This window comes from Ochotona curzoniae, unplaced genomic scaffold (assembly GCF_017591425.1).
Source record: "Ochotona curzoniae isolate NIBS_2020 unplaced genomic scaffold, NIBS_Ocur_1.0 contig_1071, whole genome shotgun sequence".
NCBI classification, from domain to species: domain Eukaryota; kingdom Metazoa; phylum Chordata; class Mammalia; order Lagomorpha; family Ochotonidae; genus Ochotona; species Ochotona curzoniae.
Window position 1 is genome coordinate 16,729,092 of NW_024464939.1, and position 24,516 is coordinate 16,753,607.

The 24,516-nt window shown below is 43.3% G+C and overlaps 1 protein-coding gene across 2 annotated transcripts; it reads right to left on the reverse strand.

The window, feature by feature from the left end:
* Nucleotides 1–232: 232 nt before the first annotated feature.
* Nucleotides 233–22,661, reverse strand: LY96 (lymphocyte antigen 96). 2 transcript variants are annotated; one of them, XM_040994209.1, is made up of 5 exons: nucleotides 22,419–22,661; nucleotides 12,406–12,495; nucleotides 6,389–6,517; nucleotides 3,277–3,329; nucleotides 497–1,425 (listed from the first exon to the last, which is right to left on the reverse strand). In XM_040994209.1, the coding sequence occupies exons 1-5, from the start codon at nucleotides 22,528–22,530 to the stop codon at nucleotides 1,327–1,329; spliced, it is 483 nt and encodes a 160-aa protein (XP_040850143.1). In that variant the 5' UTR covers nucleotides 22,531–22,661; the 3' UTR covers nucleotides 497–1,326. The 2 variants fall into 2 exon arrangements, with proteins under 2 accessions (XP_040850153.1, XP_040850143.1); XM_040994219.1 differs by lacking the exon at nucleotides 12,406–12,495 and having other exon boundaries at nucleotides 233–1,425; nucleotides 22,419–22,659.
* Nucleotides 22,662–24,516: the final 1,855 nt, after the last annotated feature.

Below are 24,516 nucleotides of genomic sequence, written 5' to 3' on the forward strand. Positions count from 1 at the left end.
GGAGTGGAGCAGAGGCAAAGGGGACCACAGGCAGTAGGTCTGCAGTCCGAGCGGGGATTGCATGTTCTAGAATCTGGAGAACAAGCGAAGGGAAAGGGCATGTTAACCAGCACTTCTGAAGATACCAACTTATCACAAGAAGGCTTGGAAGCGACTGGAAGGGGTTTCTTTGTTTCTTTTTTGCTTTATTTTGTTCTGTTTCATTTATGTCACCATGACATGACCAGACCAGTACTTTGAAAATGCTTTATTGCTGAGACTGCCTTTGTGAAGGTGCATTCCAACAGGTACGAGAAGACAGGTCAGAAAATAGCAGAACAGCCCAGGGAAGCTGACCACAACAGGGACTAAGAGACTGCACTGCAGTTGTGGCTCGACCGTGGTCACAGTGTGTCTCCCACAGGTTCACACGCTAGGAGCTTGGGGCCACAGGGTGCTATGTTAGGAGGCGGTGTAGGTTCTAAGAGAAGAGACCTCCTGCAAGATGATTAGGTTCCTAAAAGGGAACCGTCCTCGGATGGTGTTAGTAGAGTTTTCTTGGAATCCCAATTAGTTCCTAGGAGAGGTGGGTTGTTATAAAAGAGCAAGTCAGGCTCTGTCCCTTCTTCTGGCTCCCTGTCCCGCCATATTATCTCTCCTTGTCCCCAAGACAACATTGTCACAGCCAGAGGGAGGAGTCCTTTCCAGAGGCCCCGTAGATAGGGCTGTCTGACCTTGGACTCAGCTTCCAAAGCTGTAAGCTAAATAAACCTTTTTTCTTGACCACATACCTAGCCTCAAGTCATGTTCTTACATATATCAATGAAAAATGGTCTAATATAGCTATTTCTGCAAAGAAAATCACCAAATGAAGAACTGTGTTAGCCACAGTTTTTCTTTTTTGTATTCTGATGCTCTAACATGCAGATTCCAACTGACCCTGAAGGGACTGACCCTACCAGTGTTGGTTGACTGTAAAGGGAGCACACCCTTTACAGTCAGACCCACCAACGCAGAGCCCACATCCCCTGCCACCTCCTCTCTGGGGCTTCCACATGCTGAGCCACTCTCCATCTAGGGACAGTTCCTCCACCCCAGGTGCTACCCCTGCCTTGCCTGTTTATTCCCATGGAAAACAGAGTAGAGGGTCTGGCCCATATCTATCTCCCCCCTTTCCTCTACCATCTGACCCTGGTACTTCCCTGAGTGGGTCGTGGGACGCACCACTAAATTACTTCGTGCAGACCTTCCTATGCCTTCATATACAACCTCACCTGAAAAAAAGTGAATCGCAGGAACTTTTAAGACATTGCCACCTTTGAAAAGCAAAAGTATGACCCATTTATTCTAGTTGATATGTGGACGGTGTATGATGGTAAAATTCAAACAAAAGATCATTTCTTCAGCACTCCCAGCTATGCCTTCTATAACACATCTGTATTGTCCCTGAAACAAGGAAAAGGAAATTAAAGCAATACAAAATATTAGATAGTAATATTTAGCCTCTGTAAGAATACTATCAGAAATTCATTTTAAATGAGCATCAATTTCTTAATTTTCCAATAAGACAAAATTGTGCATACCTTTAAACTCAGTAAGCATAGAGACATTTATTTTCTGATTATAGGATAATGATTTTTATATACTTTTTTTTAAACTTAGCTTGTGGGGCCAGCATTGTGGCATAACGGGTTAGGCTACTGCCTGCAGCATGGGTATTCCATATGGGCAACAATTAAACTCCCAGATGCTGCACTTCTGATCTAATACTTCTGATCAGCTAATGTGCCTGGGAAAGTAGAAGAAGATGGAACCAGTACTTGGGACCCTGCACACAAAGGCGAAATCTAGGTGAAGCTCCTAGTTCCTGGTTTTGGCCCAGCCAGCCCAGGCCAAATAATGGTGTCCATTTAACGAGTAAAGCAGTGGATGAAAGATCTCTCTTTCTCTCTCTCGTTTTGACTCTGCCTTTCAAATAAAATAAATCCTTTAGAAACAATTTACAGGCCCAGAGCAATGGCTCAGTGCTCAGTGGCTAAATCCTTGTCTTGCATGTGCCAGGATCCCATATGGACACCAGTTCCAACTCCGGCTGCTTCATTTCCCATCAATCCCCCTGCTTGTGGCCTGTGAAAGCAGTCGAGGAGAGCCCAAAGCCTTGGGACCTTGCACCCATGTGGGAGACCCAGAGGAAGCTCCTGGCTCCTCACTTTGAATTGGCTCAGCTCCAGCCACTGTGACCACTTGGGGAGTCAATTAGCAGACAGAAATTTTTCCTGTCTCTCCTTCTCTCTATAGATCTGCCTTTCCAATAAAAATAAGTACATCTTTTTTGAAAAAAAATATAGCTTATGAGGTGGTTAAATATTAGATATCATTTGTAACAACAAAGTAGTACGTACAATTAAAAATTTTTTAAGATTTATTTTATTTTTATTGGAAAGGCAGATATACAGAGAGGAGAGACAGAGAGGAAGATGGTTCACTCCCCAGGCAGCCACAACGGCTGGAGCTGAGCCAATCCGAAGCCAGGAGCCTCTTCCAGGTCTCCCATGCAGGTGCAGGGTCCCAAATCCTTGGGCCGTCCTCGACTGCTTTCCTGGGCCACAGGCAGGGAGCTGGAAGGGAAGTGGGGCCGCCGGGATTAGAACCGGCGCCCATATGGGATCCCGGGCGTGCAAGGTGAGGACCTCAATCACTGCGCCATCGCGCTGGGCCCAATTAAAATTTATTTTGAAACAGCTATCAAAAATGACATGTGTAAATTTTCATTGCGAGGTACACAACAGAAATACTTAGAATTATAGCAATATTATTTATTGAGGCAATATTTATTTTATGAAGATGAAAATGTCCAGCTTAAATTCCCAAGAAAAACACTTAACAAAAATAAGTCTATAATTTATGTGATTTTTGTTCTAAGAAATTTTATAGCATTTTATATATCTAATATGTAGCAACTACATAGGGTTACTGACTTACAGACACTGGTTGCCTGGTCTTTCATGGGAAGACCATTCAACGGAATAATTAATCCACACTTGTATTGCTTTTGACTAAGTATGTTAAAAGATAATAAAGATGAAAAAGAGCTATTTTTGTGTAATTTTTCCATATTCTATATGAAAAATAAATACCAAAAAACCTAATACCAGTAACAGTGAAAAAAATCCCAAAACATCTTGATCTTGAAATACTATTTTAAAAGTTGTGAAGTGGTGTTTCTTTTTTTCACATTCTTAACACATCTGTTACTGTGAAAGGTTAGGAGAGTATAAAATAAGTGTTGAACAATACCTTAAGAAATCGTATTCCCTTGAAGGAAAATGGTACTGTTGTATTCAAAGTCTCTGCAAACAAAATACAAAATGTCACTGATCATCATTAAGTGATTTTTAAAGTAACTTAGAGACGACACATAGTATCATCAGAGGTATTATCAAGCAAAATTACAGAGAAATGATGAATTGTATCCCCGGATACTATTCTTCTATGGCTTTTTCCATGTCCCAAAGCCTTCCATACCTGCCTAAATCTCATCCCCCAAAAATGTTAAAATTTTAAAACCCACTGCTCTCAATAGCAAACAAAAATATGCCTCATCCCAAGTTAAACAAGGATGTGTGCATTTAAAACTAAATATTCAGAGATAATACTACACATTTCATGGGTTTAATAGAGAAAAAAATGTTAAAGTAGAGGAGATATATCAGGGGCAGCCAACATACTGAATGTCCTTACAATCACCCTGAGAAGCCTAAGTGTTTAGCCACTATTTACACACATAGATGTTAGCCTGGCCATTGTGGCTAGCTGGGGAGTAACTCTCTCTCTCTACCCTTCACAAAAATTTTTTAAAATCTTTTAAAAGAAGAGATTACAGCAGTCCTAGTCTGATACAATGATGTCTTTACAAAAAGGAGAAATTTGAAACTTTGAGACACACATAGTAGAAGGAAGACAATGTGAAGAGATGTAAGAAGAAGGACATCTACAATGCCAGAAATATCCAGGGCCCCCAGGAGGTAAGAAAGAAAGACATGCAACAGACTATTCTTCCATGTCTTCAGAAGGGGGATGACCCTGGTATACCCTGATTTCCATTTCTCTCCTCCAGGGCAGTAAGGATACTCCTCTGTTAAGTTTCTGTTGCTCACTCCTCTGGCAGGACAGAGTCCCTGCAGGTGAGAGCAAGGAACACAATAAGGAGCATCCCAGACCAGTCCAAGGAAAGGTACCCACTGGCATACATCTGGCACAGGTTGGGGGAGGATCAGGCTGAACAAATTCACATCACCCACTGGTGAATCAGAGCACCAGAACAGTGATGGTCAGGCCAGGAGTGGTGGCAACACATACCAGTGCACATTACAGCTGGGATTGGTGCATGCTGGGTTGGGCTAGACTGTAACCCTCACCAGCTGGAATTGGGGGTGCACTGGGCTGGGCCAAGCTATAGCACCCATTGGCAAATGCTGAGACGAGACAGGCCATGCCAGACTGGACTGCAGTGCCCAACCAGCACACGTAGAAACCAGGGAGGGAGGGGGTAAATCCGGTAGGGAGAATGTAGAGGTACCCCCTGCTGGAACACATCGTCGACTGGAGAGCGTGAGTCAGGGTGGGGGCAGACCAGACCAGGCAGGACTACAACACCTGTGGGTCTCATGTGAGCCAGATCAAGAAAGAGCCAGACTTGGCTGATGGTCCCTATTGGTGCAAGCATAAATCAGAGTGGGTGAGGGTTGGTTGGACTTTGCTCAGCATCAGACAGCAGAATCTGGCACTGGGGGTTAATTCTCTCAAGTTAAATAGTAGAACCACCTGGACAGTGCATGATCTGGGAGTGGGCCCAGGAAGGAAATAGTAGGCACCTCCCTCTTGGGTTACCACTCCCATTGGAGAGCATGAAAACCAGGACAGGAGCAAACCTGGCTGGACAGAACGGCGCCCACCAGCATGTGCCTGGGCTGGAGAGTGGTCCCGGTTGCGTTGAACCAGGCTTCAATGCCCTTTGACATGTAGAAGATCTGAATGGGATGTGGGACAAACCAGACAAGACTGCAGTACATAGAGGCAAGCATAGGAACCAGGGCAGGGGGTTCCTATGGTGGGGGTTATTGTGGGTTGCCCAGACTAGGCTGCAGCTCCCACTGGTTTTTGTGAGGGCCAAGTGTGTACTGAGCAGAATCAGGCTGGATTGCAACACCCATTGGTGTGGAAGTTAGGACTAGAAACAGAACCAACCCAGCAATTGCAACCCCCAGCTGATTAGGGGCAAAGGACTGTGTTCTGTACTAGCAAGTACACACAAGAATCTGGTCTGGGATCACCTCAGACAAAGTTTCTTTGGGTATCTCCCCAATCGAACTGCCGGACTCAGAATCCCAACCATTAAGAGAAGTGCAGGTTCCATGGTCTAACCATAGAGTTCTTATGCTAAAGCTGAGCCTCCTCAGATGAAGTAGTGGACAGCATATCTAGGTGCACATGGAGAATATGGCAGTCAATTGGAGCCTGCAGAGGATACCTGGTACCACAACAGAGGACAGAACAAATCAATCAACTACCCTAGCCATGTGTTGGCAGTGAAAATCTGGGCAAACAGAGACTCTAAGGTGGGCTATGTCAGCCAGTAGATTCTGGAGAGATTTCATCATGCTTGGAGAGGAGAGATTGGCAGTAGTTCAGAACTGTTGAATTATCAAAGCCACTTGAGCAGGACCCTTGGAGCATGCCCCACATCAGAGATCTGGGATGGATGGGAGACTGGGTGGGGCTTCTTCCTTTATCTCCCCCTTTACTCCAGATACAGAAAAAAAAAAAATAGAATGTGGAAATAATAGTCTTACCCACTTTCCTATCGCCTTTGAACCTTTGTGCCCTAATTAACCATGTAAAGATTGTCAAAAATAAAGAAATTTAAAAAAAAAAAAAATTATGGCTGTGGGCCTGGCACTGTGGCCTGACAGCCAAAGATCTTGCCTTGGACACACCAAGATCCCATATGGGCATTGGTTAATCCAGGCATCCCTACTTCCCGTCCAGCTCCCTGCTTGTAACCTGGGAAAGCAGTTGAGGAAGGCCCAAAACCTTGGGACCCTGCATCCAAGTGGGAGACCCAGAGCAGTCTCCAAGCTCCTGGCTTCGGATTGGCTCAGCACGGGCCATTGCAGCCATGTGGGGAGTCAATCAGCAAACAGAAGATTTTCCTCTCTCTGTTTCTCCCTTTTTAGCTAACTTTCCATCAAAAACAAATCTTTTTTAAAAATGTTAAAAGCAATGCTTTGAGTAGAAATGAAAAAATCGCTGTTAGGAAACAATCTTCACATTTACTACATTTAATTTACACAGTTTTCTTACAAATAATTTGTTTCTTTTCTAATATTAGTATGAAATAACTGCTTACCTCCCTTCATAGCTCTGCAAAAAGAATATACGTCACTAGATCCTTGGCATAGGACTTGTTTACGCACTGGCAGAACCATGGAGTTGGCAGTTATGTAGATATTTAAATACAATTTGCTCAAGTCTTGCCCTTAAACAGAAAAGAATTTAATTGATCAATAAGAGACTCTTTTATATAGAAAAATCATTATAAACTAAAAACGTGCACTGTGCTTTTCTTGAATTATTTCATCATCACAAATACCCATAAGGCAGGTATTACTAACCTGGTTCTATAGATGACAAAACTTAAATTCCAAGGAATTTCCAGTTTAATAGATTATAATCGAAGAATTTCTACTCTAGTGGATTGTAATCAAACAGAATGTTCCACAGTAAGAAATACATGTTACGAATAAAACACAGAAAAATGTGTAACTTGATTGAGAATACTATCAACAAAGACATAAACTTTCCAACTGTAGTAACAGTTCTGCTAAAAAATTTAAAGGAAAAGAAAGGGAGTAAGGATAATGAACCCATGTCAACATGTTTGGTGTTGATGAAACATTTCTTGGAGAATAAAACTAACCTTTGATGAGAAATAAAATGTATGGCTTTTTTTTTTCACATCATCTCTATTACCAGTTAACAGAGAAATTTCCAAAAACAACATTGCATTTCGCTGAACTCTTCCAAGTTATTTAGTTGGCTAATTATTTTTATAATAAAAGAAATTTGATGTTATGAAAATAACCACTACCTCATTGACAAGATTTGTTTAACAGGCTCATCATGACTTTTATAACCAAAATTGAAAAATAATATTCTTTAATTTGCAGGACTGGATATTTTTGTACAGTGAGTTTAAGCTTCCATCTGCAATGCCAGCATTCACTATCAGATCAACGGTTTTAATCCTGGCATCTCTGCCTCTGAACCAGCTCCCTGCCTCTCAATTGAATAAATAGATGATTAAATTGTTTTTGTTTATTTGAAAAGCAGAGAAATGGAAACAGAGAGAAATCTTCCCATTCAATGATTGTCTCCCTAAAAGACTTAGAACACCAGGGTTAGATCAGGCCAAAGTCAGGAGCCCAGAACTCAATTCAGATCTCCCATCCATGTAACAGCGACGCAGTACTTGAGCCATCATCTGACTCTGAGGATATGCACTGGCAGGATGCCAAAACCACTAACAGAGCTGTGCCTTGAACTAGGATGTGCCTCTTGTGACATCTTAACTGCTTCACCAAATGCTCACCCGACTTGGCCATTTTTAACTTGAACTTGGCTGTGTTTGACAGGACTGCCAACTCTAGTCTCAAAACCCTGTTTAAAGTTCATGCCATCACTCTTCTGGTTTTCCTCCATCCTCTCTAACTCTGTTTCATTCTTTTCATTGGCATCTCTTTTGGTTCAATCCACCATTCTCCTCAACTTTGGCTCTTAAACATCTTTCCTGCTTTTAATTACCATACAAGGTGATAAATCCCAAAGCATAATCTTTACATTTCACCTTTGTCCTCAACACCTGTCCCAAATACTCAAATACCATTGAACAACCTAGATGTTTTCTGCTTTTGTGATTTCTGCCTTAATTGCTTGGGTCGGGGCTGTGTGAACTCCAGGCCTGACAGTCTACGTGACACCCAACAGAAAACCTGGCAAGTCACGTAGGCAGACCACTCCTCAGGAAGGAGGTCCCTGGTGTTGGATAAGATCCACCGCCCTATAGCTCATCAGTTTGTATCTTTTGGAAGTTGCTTGCTTCAAACCCACCAATAGAAGCCTGCCAACCTGCTCCTTTTGAAAGTTAACAGTTAAAACTGACCAATCATGACTGTGTAATTATATGGAATTATCCTGAAATGTATAAGCACCCTGTGCTGTTGAACCTTGCTCTCTTTTTGTGCCTTGCTGTTCCTGCTGCAAAAGGCTGCAGCAGCCCCTCCCCCCGCCCAGCCCTGCTGGGCTTGGGGTGGGGGGTGGCTGGGAGACCTAGGTTAACCTGAATAAACTGCCCTTTAAGCGTTAGCACCGACTTCAGATTCGATGATTTTCTGCGGATCTCAAAATCTGGCACAACACCATCTCTACTCAAGTACTGCTCAGTTTCCTTCCCAGCAGACCCAAAAGTGATTCCTTCATCTTTATTACCAAATGAGCACTAGAATTTCCAGTACACTGCTTTATATCAGCCTCCTCCTTTGCATCTGCATTACTACCACATTGCCGCAGGCCTTTATTACTCTGGACCTGAAGTACCATCAAATTTCCTAATTTGCTCCTCCATCTCTATTTTCAGGCTAATGTGTTGGAAAGCAGATCACCATGAGGTCTGTTTCAAATAGTGGTTTCATGGCCTGCAATATGGACTTAAGCCAGGCTTTCTCCAAAACCAGAGCTGTGTATAAAAATTGAAAAGCTGTTATCACAAAGATTTCGTGGAGACAGGGGGACACAAGACTGTACCAGACATTGTGGAGTCTGGCAAACAAGACAAAGAATCTCTTCCATTTCCACAAGAACACAGCAAGGTTGCAGTCTTCATTTACTCCATGAAAGGAAGTCTTGCACTGATATCTCAATGATTCATATCTTGAGAAGCCCCTTGGCCTTGGGAATAACTGTGATCATTTTAGACTGATGAGCACAGGTAATACTGAGGTAGCACTTCTGCCGGGTATCAATCAGGGGATATTAATGTGACATGTGTAAGAATAAAAAAGATGAGAAATGAGCCACATGGCAACAAAGAGAACTGTTTTTTGAGTCCATCAAAGCAATTCTAGGAACTTTGTGATACAACCTTGACAGAAGATTCCTCTGATCTGGCTTGCTTTCTTGTTCACTTGCTTTATTTATTTATATATTTTGGGCAATTAGTTAATAGCACACAGATAATTTACTAACAAGAATATGAAATCTTAAAATACATAATTTCCATTCATAACCTATTTTTAGTTAAGAGTGACAATTACAGATTTTGCTGCAATCTAGTACAAATGCAACCAAAAAAAATGTTGAGGGCCCCACACTATGGCTCAGTGGCTAAATCCTCTCCTTATAAGCACCAGGATCCGATTCATGTCTCGGCAGCTCCACTTCCCATCCAGCTCCCTGCTTGTGGTCTGGGAAAACAGTAGAGGATGGCCCAAAGCCTTGACACTTTGCACCCACATGGGAGACCTAGAGATGTTGCAGGCTTTGCATCAACTCAGCTCCAGCTGTTGCAGCCATTCGGGGAATGAACTAGTGGATGAGAGGTCTCTCCTTCTTTCTGGAGATCGGCTTCCCCAATCATCTTCTAAAAACAAAACAATTTAAAAGAAGGAGGAGGAGGAGATAACTGCTGGAAGGCTGGTACACCTGCCAGCAGCTGCTACACCTGCACACCTGTCTGGAACTAGCTGTCTCTGGCTATCTTAGGGTTCTGCTATGAGGTGATCTAGGGGCTTCCCATTTACCTGGCTTCGGGCGTCTCAGGCCCGCATTTGGTCTGATGAGCTTCCTGCCTGATTCTCCTTCCTTCCCTGTCATTTTTCCAAAATATCACATCTGCATTCCGATCTGAACCCTCCCATGGCTTCTCTGGCTCCCTCTCCTGTACCGTTCATCTTCCTCAGGAAAGCTAACCCATCTAATTCCTTCCTGCTGTCTACTCTTCAGACTCCTAGGTGATGAATATTGTTTTGTTATTGGACCTGGAAAGATGCACTGAGGATGAAGATTCACCAGACGAGCTCGATATTTTAGTACCTGTCACCACTTTCAAAAATCTACAGTCAAGGTGGATGAGAACTCAATCAATGTAGTTATAATATTGAAAAAAAATAGAGGCACTTGAAAATGAGATTTTCATGCAAATCTTTCTTATATCAAACATCCAAAGCAAAGCATATGAGAACTAGGAAAAAAAATCTTAGGGAAATAGAAAATGTCAAGTCTTAGGCAAAATTTAGGTTATTTGTTTTACCATTGGCTAAGTAGATGTAACAGTGTTAACCATTCTTTGCTGTTACCACTAAGCCTTACTGCTGTCATTTCACTCAGTGTACTGTATTATCTCCACATTTGTCTCCTTTTATACTGATGGATTCATAAAGATCAAGGGAGTAAGTCTTTTTTTTTTTCTTAAGATTTATTTATTTTTATTGGAAAGGCAGATGTACAGAGAGGAGGAGAGAAACAGAGAGGAAGATCTTTTGTCCAATGATTCACACCCCAAGTGGCCACAACGGCCGGTGCTGCGCCAGTCCGAAGCCAGGAGTCAGGAACTTCTTGTGGGTCTCCCACACGGGTGCAGGGTCCCAAGGCTTTGGGGCATCCTAAACTGCTTTCCCAGGCCACAAGCGGGGAGCTGGATGGGAAGTGGAGCTGCCGGGATTAGAACTGGCACTCACCAGCGCTCATATGGGATCCCAGCATGTTCAAGGCAAGGACCTTAACAATTACGCTATCGCACCAGGGCCAAGGCAATATTTCATCAATGAATTCACAGCACCTAGCACAACAGTTGAAGTATACTATATGCATGTATGTCCTTAACCCCCAGGACAGCAGGGAGTTAGCTGGATGGGAAGCAGGGCTTCCAGGAGTAGAGCCAGTGCCTATATGGAATCCTAGTGTGTTCAAGGCAAGGATTTTAGCCACTGGCTACTGCACTGGGGCCCCAATTTTGCATCATGTTAAAAAAATTTTTTGCACAGTGTTTTTTTGCTTGTTTTGTTTTGTTTTTGTTTGTTTTGGTTTGGTTTGGTTTGGTTTGGTTTGGTTTGGTTTGGTTTGGTTTGGTTTGGTTTTTTGGAAAAGTAGATCTACAAAGAGAAGCAGAGACAGAGAGATAGATCTTCTCTCTACTGATTCACTCCCCAAATGGCTGCAATGGCCAGAGCTGAGCTGATCTAAAGCCAGAAGCCAGGAGGTTGTTCTGAGTCTCCCATGTGGGTGCAGGGTCACCATGCCGGGCCCTATCTATGAAGTATTTTTTTTTTTAAGTGAATAAATGAATGTACAGACAAAACATCAAAAGACAAGTTAAATAATTAGACTCAGGAAAATTAAAACGTTATTCATTGCCTATATTTCCTGAGTTCTCAGCTATCATTTTTATTGTAATCTGGGGATTCAAACATCCAGGTGAAATGCTTCCTTCAGTGAATTAGTATGAAAGCATTTTATGAGGAAAGCAAGCTCCAGATCTAAGCTAGGATGTAGATGATGGGGACAATGATTAGAACTGGAATTTTCCCGAGATGCCATGACTTATACTCAACAAGCGATGTTGGCTGACTGATATAGGAAAATGTAAGCTCTATTTGCACAGACTTAGTTGCAACCCCTGTTAGGTTTTTTTTTTTTTTTTTTTGAACTAGTAATAAGTGAACAGTCATAGAAAAAGGAATAAAATACATTATCTGCTTTCATCCTACCATCATATTTTTCTCTAGAAAATATATACCTTTGAAACTGTTAGAAATCTCAAGTTGTATGTACATCTACCCCATGTGTTTGTGTTGTCCTTTCGCCATGAACGTGGGTTGACCTAGTGACTTGCTTCTAATCAATAGAATACAAGAATGGTGATAGAGTATCTCCTTCATAATTAGGTTATTTAAGATCACGACCTTCATATTATTATCTCACTGGTTCCCTTGCTGGCCTTGAGGAAGCCAGATCTTTGCTGAAAAGGCCCACACACAGGAACTGAAGGATGGCCGTGAGCCAGGATTCAGAAACTAAACATTTCCAACAACTGCATGAACTTAGATCTTTTCCTGTTTAACTTTCAGAAGGGATGCCAATCCTAACCAACACCTTGATTATAGCCTTATGGGAGGTCCTAAAGCTGACACAGATAAGCCAGACCCAGCATACTGAAACGCAAAGATTCTAAGACAACAAATGTGTGATATGTGAAGCCACTAAGATTATGATGATTTTTACATAGCAACAGGTGACTAACACAATTATACCTGAAACAATTATTTACCATTAATTTGAGCCTTTAATTCATCTACAAAAATGTGGACTTACTTGGAATGTAATAAATATATAGTAATCCTTCGGTTCCCTTCAATGTTATACAGGGCTTCACAGTAATTGAAAAAGGGATTTTCATGTTATCTAAATGGAAAAAAGATAACGTCAATAAATTATTCTACATAATTTTCAATTAGTACAGTATTTTGAATACCAGTTCCCAAAAGATACCTTATGTACCAAAATTATTTAATAAGGAAAATTGAGGATATTTAAAAGTATTTCCCCAAAAGAATGACATCAGTAACAGGAAATAGTGGATAACCCTGGATTCTCCTGATACCCATAAAGAAAATGTGCAGACAAATTCCCTTTGTAAAAAATTAGAGGAGGGCTGGAGAAGATGGCCGACGTAGGAGGAAGGCTGTGAGGGAGCGTCCAGTGAAAGAGGGATAGAAAGTCACAGAAGCAGCAAAGAGGAACAGCAGGGAATCGCAGGGAGAGGTCCGTGAGGCTCCCTGGGACAGTGTGGAGCCAAAAAGATCCACACAACTCGGAAGAACAGCGAGAACGGAGCAGGGCAAAGGTAGAGAAACCGACATCCCACTCCAGACCTGCTGAGTCACTTTTGAAAACGGCCTGACGAGAGACGCGGACAGCCTGGAGGCGGGGAGATCGGGCGGCTCGTCGCTGGCGGGAGGAGGAGGCAGACTGCAGCGGCCGGACGTTTGGTGAGCCGGGGGGTTGACGTGGCAGCCTCCGCATTCCTTGACCCCTGCTGAGGTTACAGCCTCTGAGATCGCGGGGCAGACAGACTGAAACTGTTGGGTTTGTGCCTTGGGAACTACGCACAGTGGTGTTGGTGGCTGAGGGGGCCCCAGGAAGGCGCCTCGGATGTTCCTACACTGAGGGGGCCAGTGCATCTCAGTGCGCAGAGGCTGCTGGCGAGGATCTGGAGTCCTCCACATCCTGCCTGGTGGAAGCGCGATAACATCAGGAAGACCCTGGTCGCTGCGCCAAGCGGACTAGGCGGCCCCGCCTGCAGCAGCCGCCTCCACAGCGCAGGTGTCAGGTGTCAGGAGAGCTTTGAGATTTGGGAAGTGTAGCGCTGTGTGTCCCTGACACGCAGGTACCACTCCCATAGGGTGAACTGCTCACCCCTCGCCTCCCACCCCGCAGTTCTGAGCGTGGGCGACCCACCAGGAGAGCTCTGAAAACTCCTGCACCACACTGACACGGTGTGAACCTGCCGTGAAATTATAACAGGGCGCCTGGGCCACTCCTCCGCTAAGGGCCGGTGTGAGAGAGCCACACAGGAGCAGGGGCTCTGAACACCCACACACCACGAGTGGTGGATTCACTGCACAAGAGCCACGCCTGGAAAGTGCCTCACCCACAGTCCCATGTGTGGGAGATGCACCAGGTGGGCTCTGAAAAACCTTGCAGTCCCTGACACGGAGAACGCAGGGAGAAAGCACATAAAACCTTCTAAGTCCTGCGGATTCCCGTGCAGGGGGCACACCCAGAGAGCGCCTCCATCCCTCCACGCCCTGGGGTGTCACACCTGTAGAAGAGGTGCCCAGAGTGTGCCTGGAATCCACTGGGCCCCCAAGGTGGTGCTCTACAGCCCCGGGCCCTGAGAACGCACCAACGGTGCCTTGAAAATTACCATGCTCGGCAACACCACGCCTGCAGGCTCCAATCTCTACAGGAAAGCACCTGACAGCCCCTCAACACACGGGTTCATTTGCCCCACCAGAATTCACCAACGCAATGGGAAAAACCACCAGAAAGAGCTGTGCTCCAGATGAAAGAGCCAGCACCCCACCAAACATGGGCCAAAAGCCATTATCAATATCAGCGATGCGAGATGAAGACATGGACGTGTTACCAGCAAAGGAATTGATGAAAATAATGCTAAAATTTCTCAGAGACGTGGACACAAAGCTGGAAGACTACCAGAACCGCATAATCACCGAAATACAACAAATCAAAACCAAACTGGATGCCCAAGAGAATAAAATTGAAAGCCTCATCAACAGAATAAATGCGGCAGAGGAAAGGATCTCTGAAACAGAAGACACACAAAATGAAAGTGCCCAGCGAATTAAACAGCTGGAGACAAACCTCAGCAAAACTAATAAAATGATGCAAGAGATGAAGGATTACCTTAGAAAACTGAATATTCGGATCATCGGCCTCCCTGAGGGAGTAGAAAGAGAATCTGGGATGCAAGCAGTGCTTGATGAAATTATACAGGAAAACTTCCAAAACACTTGGAACACGAATCCACCCCGCATACAGGATGGACAGAGAACTCCCAACAGACATGATCCAAAGAGATCTTCACCCAGACACACGGTGCTCAGGTTCTACTCCAATGAAGACAAAGAAGGAATCCTGAGACAAGTACGAAGTAGAGAAAAGATCACATACAGGGGAAAACCCATCAGAATCACTGCTGACTTCTCCGAAGAGACCCTACAAGCAAGGAGAGAATGGACAAAGATCTTCCAAGTCCTGAAACAAAACAACTGTCAACCAAAAATAATCTACCCAGCAAAGATCTCATTTGTATATGAGAACGAAATCAGATACTTCAATAGCAAAGAAAAACTAGAAGAATATGTCTACACAAAACCAGCTCTGCAAAGTCTCCTTAGAAATGCACTAGTCCCGGACAAAAAGGAGGCAAATCACAAACAAAGCTGGCAAATAAGAAGGTCTCCAAACTAAAAGCTGCACAAACAAGACAACTACATAGGCAACAACACACACACAACACAATCACATGGCAGGGCAAAATTGCAAACTCTCAATTTTAACTCTCAACACAAATGGTCTAAATTCACCAATCAAAAGACAGAGATTAACAGAATGGATCATCAAACAAGACCCAACCATCTGTTGCCTACAAGAAACGCATCTAACCAGAAAGGATGCAAAGAAACTGAAAGTGAAGGGATGGAAAAAGATACTTCACGCCAACAGACGAGAAAAAAAAGCTGGGGTAGCTATCCTAATTTCAGACGAAATAGATTTCATTCTAACTAATATCAAAAGAGACAGGGAAGGCCATTTTATACTGGTGAAAGGAATGATCCATCAAGAAGCAATCACCATCATTAATGTTTATGCACCGAATCTTAATGCACCTAGTTACGTAAAGCAATTACTTACAGACTTAAAGGAAGACATAGACACCCGCACAATTCTTGTAGGCGATCTCAACACACCTCTAACAACAATGGACCGGTCTACGAAACAAAAACTCAACAAAGAAACAACAGAGCTCACACAAACAATAGAACAACTAGACTTAGTAGACATATATAGAACTTTTTATCCTAAGGCCACAGACTATACATTCTTCTCAGCGGTGCATGGCACCTTCTCCAGAATCGATCACATGATAGGACATAAAGCGAATCTAAACAACTTCCAAAACATTAGTATCATACCATGTACCCTCTCAGACCACCATGGGATGAAACTGGAAATCAACAACTCAAAACTCCCCAGGAAGTATAGGCACTCTTGGAAATTGAACAATATGCTATTAAACGAACAATGGGTCAGAGAAGAAATTAAAGATGAGATCAAAAAATTCATGGAAACCAATGAAAACTCTGATACAACATTCCAAAACTTGTGGGACACCGCCAAAGCAGTGCTAAGAGGTAGATTCATTGCAATCGGAGCGCATGTCAAGGCCCAAGAAAGACGCCAAATACAGGAACTAACCACACACCTCCAGGATCTGGAAAAACAGCAGCAGAAGAGTCCCACGCACAATAGGAAACAAGAAATCATCAAAACAAGGGAGGAGATAAACCAAATAGAAATCAAAAAAACTATACATAAAATCAACAAATCAAAAAGTTGGTTTTTTGAGAAAATAAACAAAATAGACACTCCACTGGCCCGATTGACCAAAAAAAAACAAGAGAAAGTGAGAATCAATAGCATTAAAGATGAAAAAGGCAACATAACAACAGACACTGCAATCATTAAGAAAATAATTAGAAATTACTACAAAGAACTGTACTCCCACAAATTTGAGGACCACCAAGAAATAGAAAAGTTCTTGGACTCCCACCACTTACCAAAACTCAGTCCGGAGGCAACTGCAGAATTAAATAAACCCATAACCGAGGTAGAGATTGAAACAGTCATCAAGGATCTCCCAACAAAAAAAAGCCCAGGCCCAGACGGCTTCACTACAGAATTCTACAAAACATTCCGAACAGAACTAACCCCAATCCTCTACAAGCTCTTCAAAACAATAGAGGAGGAAGCAACCCTCCCAAACTCATTCTATGAAGCCAACATCACCTTAATCCCAAAACCTGACAGAGAACCATCAGAGAAGGAAAACTACAGACCTATCTCTCTGATGAACATTGATGCTAAAATTCTCAACAAAATCCTAGCCAATAGAATTCAAAAAATCATCAGACAGATCATTCATCCGGATCAAGTAGGATTCATCCCTGGAATGCAGGGATGGTTCAACATTCGGAAATCCATAAATGTTATAAACCATATCCAAAAACTGCAAAACAAGAACCACATAATAGTTTCAATAGATGCAGAAAAAGCTTTCGACAAAATCCAACACCTCTTCATGCTAAAAACTCTAGCCAAAGTAGGCATAGATGGGAAAATCCACAACATAATTAAAGCAATTTATGAAAAACCCAACGCCAGTATCATACTGAATGGAGAAAAGCTAGAACCCTTCCCACTGAGATCTGGAACAAGACAAGGGTGCCCGTTATCACCACTGCTATTCAACATAGTCCTAGAGGTACTTGCAGAGGCCATAAGACAAGAAAAAGAAATCAAAGGCATACGTATAGGAAACGAAGAAGTCAAGCTTTCACTATATGCAGATGACATAATCCTATACATAGAAAAACCAGGAGACTCAATACAGAAACTGCTAGAACTTATACGAGAGTTTGGCAGAGTGGCAGGGTACAAAATTAACGAACGAAAATCAACAGCCATAGTGTACGCAAATAACACCAAGATGGAAGAAGATCTAACCAACAGGATACCATTCAAAATAGCAGAGAGAAGTATGAAGTATTTGGGAATAAATCTAACCAAAAGCGTAGGAGACCTATTCGAAGAAAACTACAAACTATTTAAAAAGGAAATTGAACAAGACCTCAAAAGATGGAATAACATCCCGTGCTCCTGGATAGGCAAAATCAATATCATTAAAATGTCTATACTACCACAAGCAATATACATTTTCAACGCAATTCCAATCAAATTGCCCAAAACATTCTTCACGGAACTGGATACAATGATTCAAAAGTTCATCTGGAAACACAAAAAACCACGAATAGCTAGAACCATCCTGAAAAATAAGAGGTTAGCAGGGGGAATCACAATCCCGGACCTCTGGACATACTATAGAGCAGTGGTTATCAAAACAGCCTGGTACTGGCACAAAGACAGAAAGGAAGATCAATGGAGTAGAATAGAAGCACCAAAAGGGAACCCACACAAATACAGCCAATTAATCTTTGACAAAAAGACCAATGATAGCTCAAGCAAGTGGGAAGGCCTCTTTAGTAAATGTTGTTGGGACAACTGGCTGATAGCCTGTAGAAACAAAAGGATAGACCCACATCTATCACCATACACTAAGATCCAATCTACATGGATAAAAGACCTAAACCTACATCCAGAAACCTTCAAACTCTTGCAAGAAAATGTAGGAAATACACTGCAAGACCTAGGAGTAGGTTCCGACTTTCTAAGAAGGACACCAAAAGCAATAGCAGTTGAGAACAGAATAAACAAATGGGACCTCAACAAACTAAGAAGCTTCTGTACAGCAAGGGAAACAATCAACAAAGTAAAAAAGCAACCCACAGAGTGGGAGAAGATCTTTGCACACAATATAGGCGATAGGGGGCTAATTTCCAGGATATACAAAGAACTTCAAAACAACCAAAAAACCAAAACAAACAAGCCACTCAAGAAATGGGCAAGGGAAATGGGCAAACATTTCACAAAGGAACAAGTCCAAATGGCAAACAAACATATGAAAAAATGTTCCAGCTCCCTAGCAATAAGGGAAATCCAAATTAAAACATCGATGAGGTACCACCTAACACCAGTAAGATTGGCCCACATAAACAAGAACACCAACGACGCTTGCTGGCGAGGATGCGGGGAAAAGGGAACCCTACTCCACTGCTGGTGGAGCTGCAAATTGGTACAGCCTTTATGGAAATCAGTCTGGAGAACACTCAAACAACTCGGAATCTGCATGCCATATGACCCAGCAATAGCACTCCTAGGAATATATCCAAAACACCTGTTTTACGACAAACCAACATGCATCCCTATGTTCATTGCAGCACAATCAGTAATTGCAAAAACATGGAAGCAACCGAAATGCCCATCAGCAGAAGATTGGATAAGAAAGCTTTGGTTCATCTACTCCATGGAATACTACTCAGCTATTAAAAAAAACAAAATGCAGTTCTTTGTGGCTAAATGGGCACAACTGGAAACTATAATGCTAAGGGAAATGAGTGAATCCCAAAAGATTAGATACCACATGTTTGCCTTGATTTAACCTGTAATTTTTTGTTTGGTTGTTTGTTATTTTTTGAACCTGTCATTGATACTGTCTCAACCCAGATGTTTCGAAGAATGGAACTTGCATTATTTTTAACATATTGTTTACCCATTACTATGTCAATTAATTCCATAATGTTGTATATTGATACTGAGGCCTTGTTGGGGCTTTTAACCGACCGGATCTTTACTCTGTTAGACCTATCTTCAGACCATAGAAGGTCTCCCCAGGAGGCCACTGAACTTATCTGGACAATAAGACGCTGAACTTTATGCTAGGCATGTGTTTGCAAGCAATGAATCTCAACTGAACTTGAACTATGGTTATGTAGCAAGGTGGAGGAATCCACCATGGGGGGAGGGGTATGGGGAGGGGTGGGGGGAATCCCCAGCGCCTATAAAACTGTACTACATAATACAGTGTAAGCAACAATAAAAAAAAATTAGAAATGAATTGAAAGGCTTGAGAACACTGAATTGTACTACTCAAAAGTAGGCAGAGAAGTGTGGGATACCCCTCTGCAGAAATTCCTTTTTTTAAAAAAAAAAAATTTATTTATTTTCATTGGAAAGGCAGATTTACAGAAAGAAGGAGAGACAGAAAGAGACAAAAATCTTCATCCACCAGTTCACTCCCCAAGTGGCCGCAATGGCTGAAGCTGAGTCTATCCAAAGCCAGGAGCCAGGAGCTTCATCCGGGTTTCCCCCGCGAGAGCAGGCTCCTGAGGCTGTGGGCCGTCCTCTGCTATTTTTCTCAGTCCATAAGCAGGGAGCTGGATGGGAAGTGGAGCAGCTGGCACACAAACTGGAAAACAGGTGGGGTACCACACTTGCAGGTGAAGTCTTAGCTGCTTGAGCTATTGTGCTAGCCCCTCCAGAGACTCTTCTTTTTTATTATTATTTTGCTGGGTTTTTTTATTTTGATGATTTTTACATGGTTAATTATGGCTCAAAGGGTCAAGGATTACAGGAAAGTGGGTAAGACCACTGTTTCCACATTCACTTTTTTCCTTTCTGTATCTGGAAGAAGGGGAGAAACAAAGGAAGAAGCCATACACACCCTCCCAACCATCCCAGGGTCCCTGATGCGGGGCATGCGCCAAGGGCACTGCTCAAGTTAGTTCAACTGTTCTGAACTACTGATCTCGTCATTCCAAGCACATTGAAATCCCTCCAGAATCCACTGGCTGACATAGTCCACCTTAGTGTTTCCACTTGCCCAGATTTTCACTGCCAGCATTTGGCTGGAGTAGTTGATCAATTTAGTCTGTCCTGATCTTCTATTGTGGTACCAAGTCTCCTCTGCAGGCTCCAATGGACTGCCATATTCTCCATGTGCACCTAGATATGCTGTCCACTGCTCCATCTGAGTCACTGAGGTGGCTCAGCTTTGACATAAGAACTTCATGGTCAGACCATGGAACCTTCTGTTCTCTTGATGGTTGGGATTCTGAGTCCGGCAGTTCAAGTATCCCCAAAGAAATTTTGTCTGAAGTGATCCCAGATCAGATCCTTGGGTGTACTTACCAGTATAGTCTGTCATCCCTATCAGCCTACGCATATGCTGGTGGTTGCAATTGCTGGGTCAGTTCTGCCTCCAGTCCCGTCTTCTACACAAACCAATGGGTGTTGGAGCCCATCCCAATCCTGCCCACCACACACTTGGCCATGTAAACCAGTAAGAGCTACAGCCTGGTTGGGATGACTCCCAATAACCCTTACTAAGCCTGCCCCCTGCCCCTGGTTTCCGTGCTTACCAGTACGTGCAGCAAACTAAGCCAGTTTGCCCCACATCCCATTCAGCTCACATACGTGACTGGTTACAAATCATGTTCCTTTTTTTCTCCTATTTTTTTTAAAGATTTATTTATTTTTATTGGAAAGGCAGCTATACAGAGAGGAGGAGAGACAAAGAGGAAAATCTTCCATCCGATGATTCACTCCTCAAGTGGCCACAACAGTCAGAGCAGAGCCAATCCAAAGCCAGGAGCCCAGAGCCTCTTCCAGGTCTCCCATATGGATGCAGGGTCCCAAGGCTTTGGGCCATCCTTGACTGCTTTCCCAGGCCACAAGCAGGGAGCTGGATGGGAAGTGGAGCTGCCAGGATTAGAACCAGCACCCATATGGGTTCCCAGCACATTCAAGGGGAGGACCTCAGCCACTAGGCTACCATGCTGTGCCCTTTTTCTACTATTTTTAGGTGTGTGTGTGTGTGTGTGTGTGTGTTTTAGTGCATGCAAAAAGCAGATAGAAAGAAAAGACAGAGACCAAGATCTCTCATCTGCTGGTCCCTCCCAAGACGCCTGCCAACAGCCCAGGCAGGGCCAGGCCAAAGCCCAGAGCCAGGTGCTCCACCCAGGTCTCCCACAAGAGTGTCAGGGTCCCAGTTATATGAGCCATTATCTACTGCTTTCCAAGGCACTCTAAGCAGGAGACTAGAATCACAAGCAAAACTTGGACTTGAACCAGGACCTCTGATAAGGATATAGGTGCCCCAGGCGGCTCCTTCACTGCTCTGCTGAAGGCCTGCTCTGCACACACCTCATTCTTCCAACAGACAATTACCTTACTCTCCCAGGAGTAACTTTCTGGTAGCATTTGCTAGAATATAACAGAATAAACTGGAAAATGTCATGATTAAGTAGGTTTCTTTCTTGCAAAACTCCAAATATACTTACAGATTCCCTCCAAATGATTAGGCTAGAGATTCTTTCCCCACCCCTCAAATGAATCTCAAAGGACTTGTGCTTTGGGAAGGGATTTTTTTTTAATTTTCCTGAAACTACTTGTGAGTAAAAAGGGCAGGCCTCCCATGCTGAGACACACAGTGGAAAGTACCGAACCAGAGCTCTTGCACATTTGCTAACAAGAAGCTGAGGGAGTTAAAAGCAGTCTGTACTAGCATTGCCGCATGACCTTCTACCAACAACAACCCTTTTAGCGCAGCCTCCAATATCGCCATCGCTTTGCAACTGAAAAGGTTGGGAAATAAAGACCCTATGGATTTTGTTCATAATCTCACAGCTCAAAACGGACAGAATCCAGCTTACATCCAAGTGAGGAAGATGGTCCCTACGGTGCTCACATCCCAGTGGGAGCAGAGCTCAACCCCAGGAGGCAGCCAGACCTCCACTGTCCTCTCGGGATGTAGAACCAAGGAGGCTTGGGCTGAGGCCACTGCTCAGAAGCAGTGAAACTGGAAAGAAGCGGAAGCTGGGCTCGGGGCTGAGGCAGCTGGTTGTAAAAGAAGAGAAGCACTGGCAGAAAAAGAGCACACAGTTTAGAAACTGAGCTCTGAGGGGTGGAGCCCATCCACACTCGGCAGTGAGATTGTTTTTCGCCGCAGCAGCTGAAACACACAGGCATTTCCTGGACCCAGCAAGAGCAGCAGGAAATTCCTTCCAGAACTGACCCTCAACATAACAGATGCTGCAATAAATTCATGTCGCTGTTTTACTTACCACAGTAGCTGAAGTAAAAAATTGTATCAGAGGAGTTGCAGAACCAGTGGTGGTTCTCAGGTTCAGTAACTAAAGGAGAGAACAGCGTAGAAAAAAGCATGAAGCTGAACATGATTCACTAATTCCCAAACTGTTAAGATGCGCGGAGGATCACCAGCTAGTTTTCAGACTCTTGGAGTACATAGAGAAGATGGAACAGAGTCATCAGATCTGTCACATGATTTCTGAGAGCCCTTCCAACTGCTTCCTTTTTTTTTTTTTTTTACATGTGGCTCTGCATAAAATATTTGAGCACTTCCTGCAGAAAGGGGAAATGATTCAGAATGTATTCTTCTCTAAATCTTGATGAGTGATTCAAGCTTTGAAAACAAAGCAAGACACTTTCCAGTTGATAGCAACAAAAATGAGTCCACTTAAACTTTCAGGACACACATTTCTTTCCTATGCAAATTGCTGTTCCCTGACACAAGTCTTTTAGACAAGGGTCTTATGGATCACACAGCTATACATCTGAACTGGAGGATTTCATGCAAGCTATATTGAGTAACAGGTTCAGTTTTGGGACTGCTGGGGCTAGAACAGATCCCTATAGGCCTGGTGCGGAGGCCTAGTGGCTTAAGTCCTTGCCTTCATTGCCCAAGTTCTCATATGGACACCGGCTCTAATCCTGGCAGCCCTGCTTTCCATCCAGCTCCCTGCTTATGGCCTGGGAAAGCAGTCAAGGATGGCCCAAAGCCTTAGGACCCTGCACCTGTGTGGGAGACCTAGAAGAAGCCCCAGGGTCTTGGCTTTGAATTGGTACTAGCCATTGTTGTCACTTGGGGAGTAAACCATCGAACGGAAGATCTTTCTCTCTGTCTCTCCTCCTCTCTGTATATCTAATTTTCCAATAAAAATAAATAAATCTTTCTTTAAAAATCTTTAAGTATGCATCCTACCCACCTTCCTCTATACCTGATCTTCCCTGCCCCGCCCCCCTGAAGTCATAGGCCACATGGGCATGCATCCCCCTAAACTACATAAATATTAAAAATTATAAAATTAAATTTTAAAACTTCCTCACTCACTGCCAGGGTCAGGATAATCTATATCCAGCAACAAAGGACAGAAAGCAGACACAGGCCGACCTGAAAGCAAGTTGCCAAGTTCTCAGTCAATTGTTGGGTGATCTAGGTCTCAGGCTGACTTTTGCCCGAGACTTGGATGACCTTTCTATACAAACTACTGATGCTTCCTAATGTGTTCCTAACAAAATCCCACACACATGCAAGCCACAGACTGAATTCAATTTACTCTTATGGCTACAGTCACACTGCTGGCGAGCCTCAAAAAGGGTTATCTTCTGTAATTCTGGGTCACACTTGAAACACTGAATAAACATCCACAGATCTAAATGCCATAAGTTTTAAAGAACATGTATTTTGAAAGTCAGAGAAGCCTTCCATTTGTTTGTTGGTTAACTCCTTATGTGGCCACAATAATCAGTATTGGCCAGGAGTTTTATGTGGATCTCCCGTGTGAGCAGCAGGGGCCCAAGTACTTGGGCCATTTTCTGCTGCTTTTCCAGGTCATTAGCAGGGAGCTGAATCAGAGACGAAGCCACTAAGACATGATCTAGGGCCTATATGGGATGCCAGCATCACAAACTTACCTCTACCATAATGATGATGCCCTAAACAGCATGCTTTGAGGCCTCTTGATTATGGTTGGAAATCTTTCACAAGAATCAGCTTTCATATCACAATCAGGTAAGAAAATTTTAAGATGCCCATTCTCGACAAAGACTAACATGGAGGCCACTATTTCAGAGCAGGTACTGTCTGTTGGTTCAACATCAGGGACTGCCCTTCTCTGACAGTGTGCGCGGAGTGCACTTGGAAGGACAAACGGGACCACTGAAGATACATTCTTTACAGCTAACTATGGCAATTCTTACTAAGGAAACACACCAGAGGAGACACAAAAACTCATGCTGTTAAAGGAGTATAAACACTAATTCACATAATCTTCAAATTTTTCACGTTTTTAACAAAAAGGAAAAAGTAAATTTCCCCTTTGCATTTGGCATCTGCCATACGGTGTAGGGGCGATCACATCT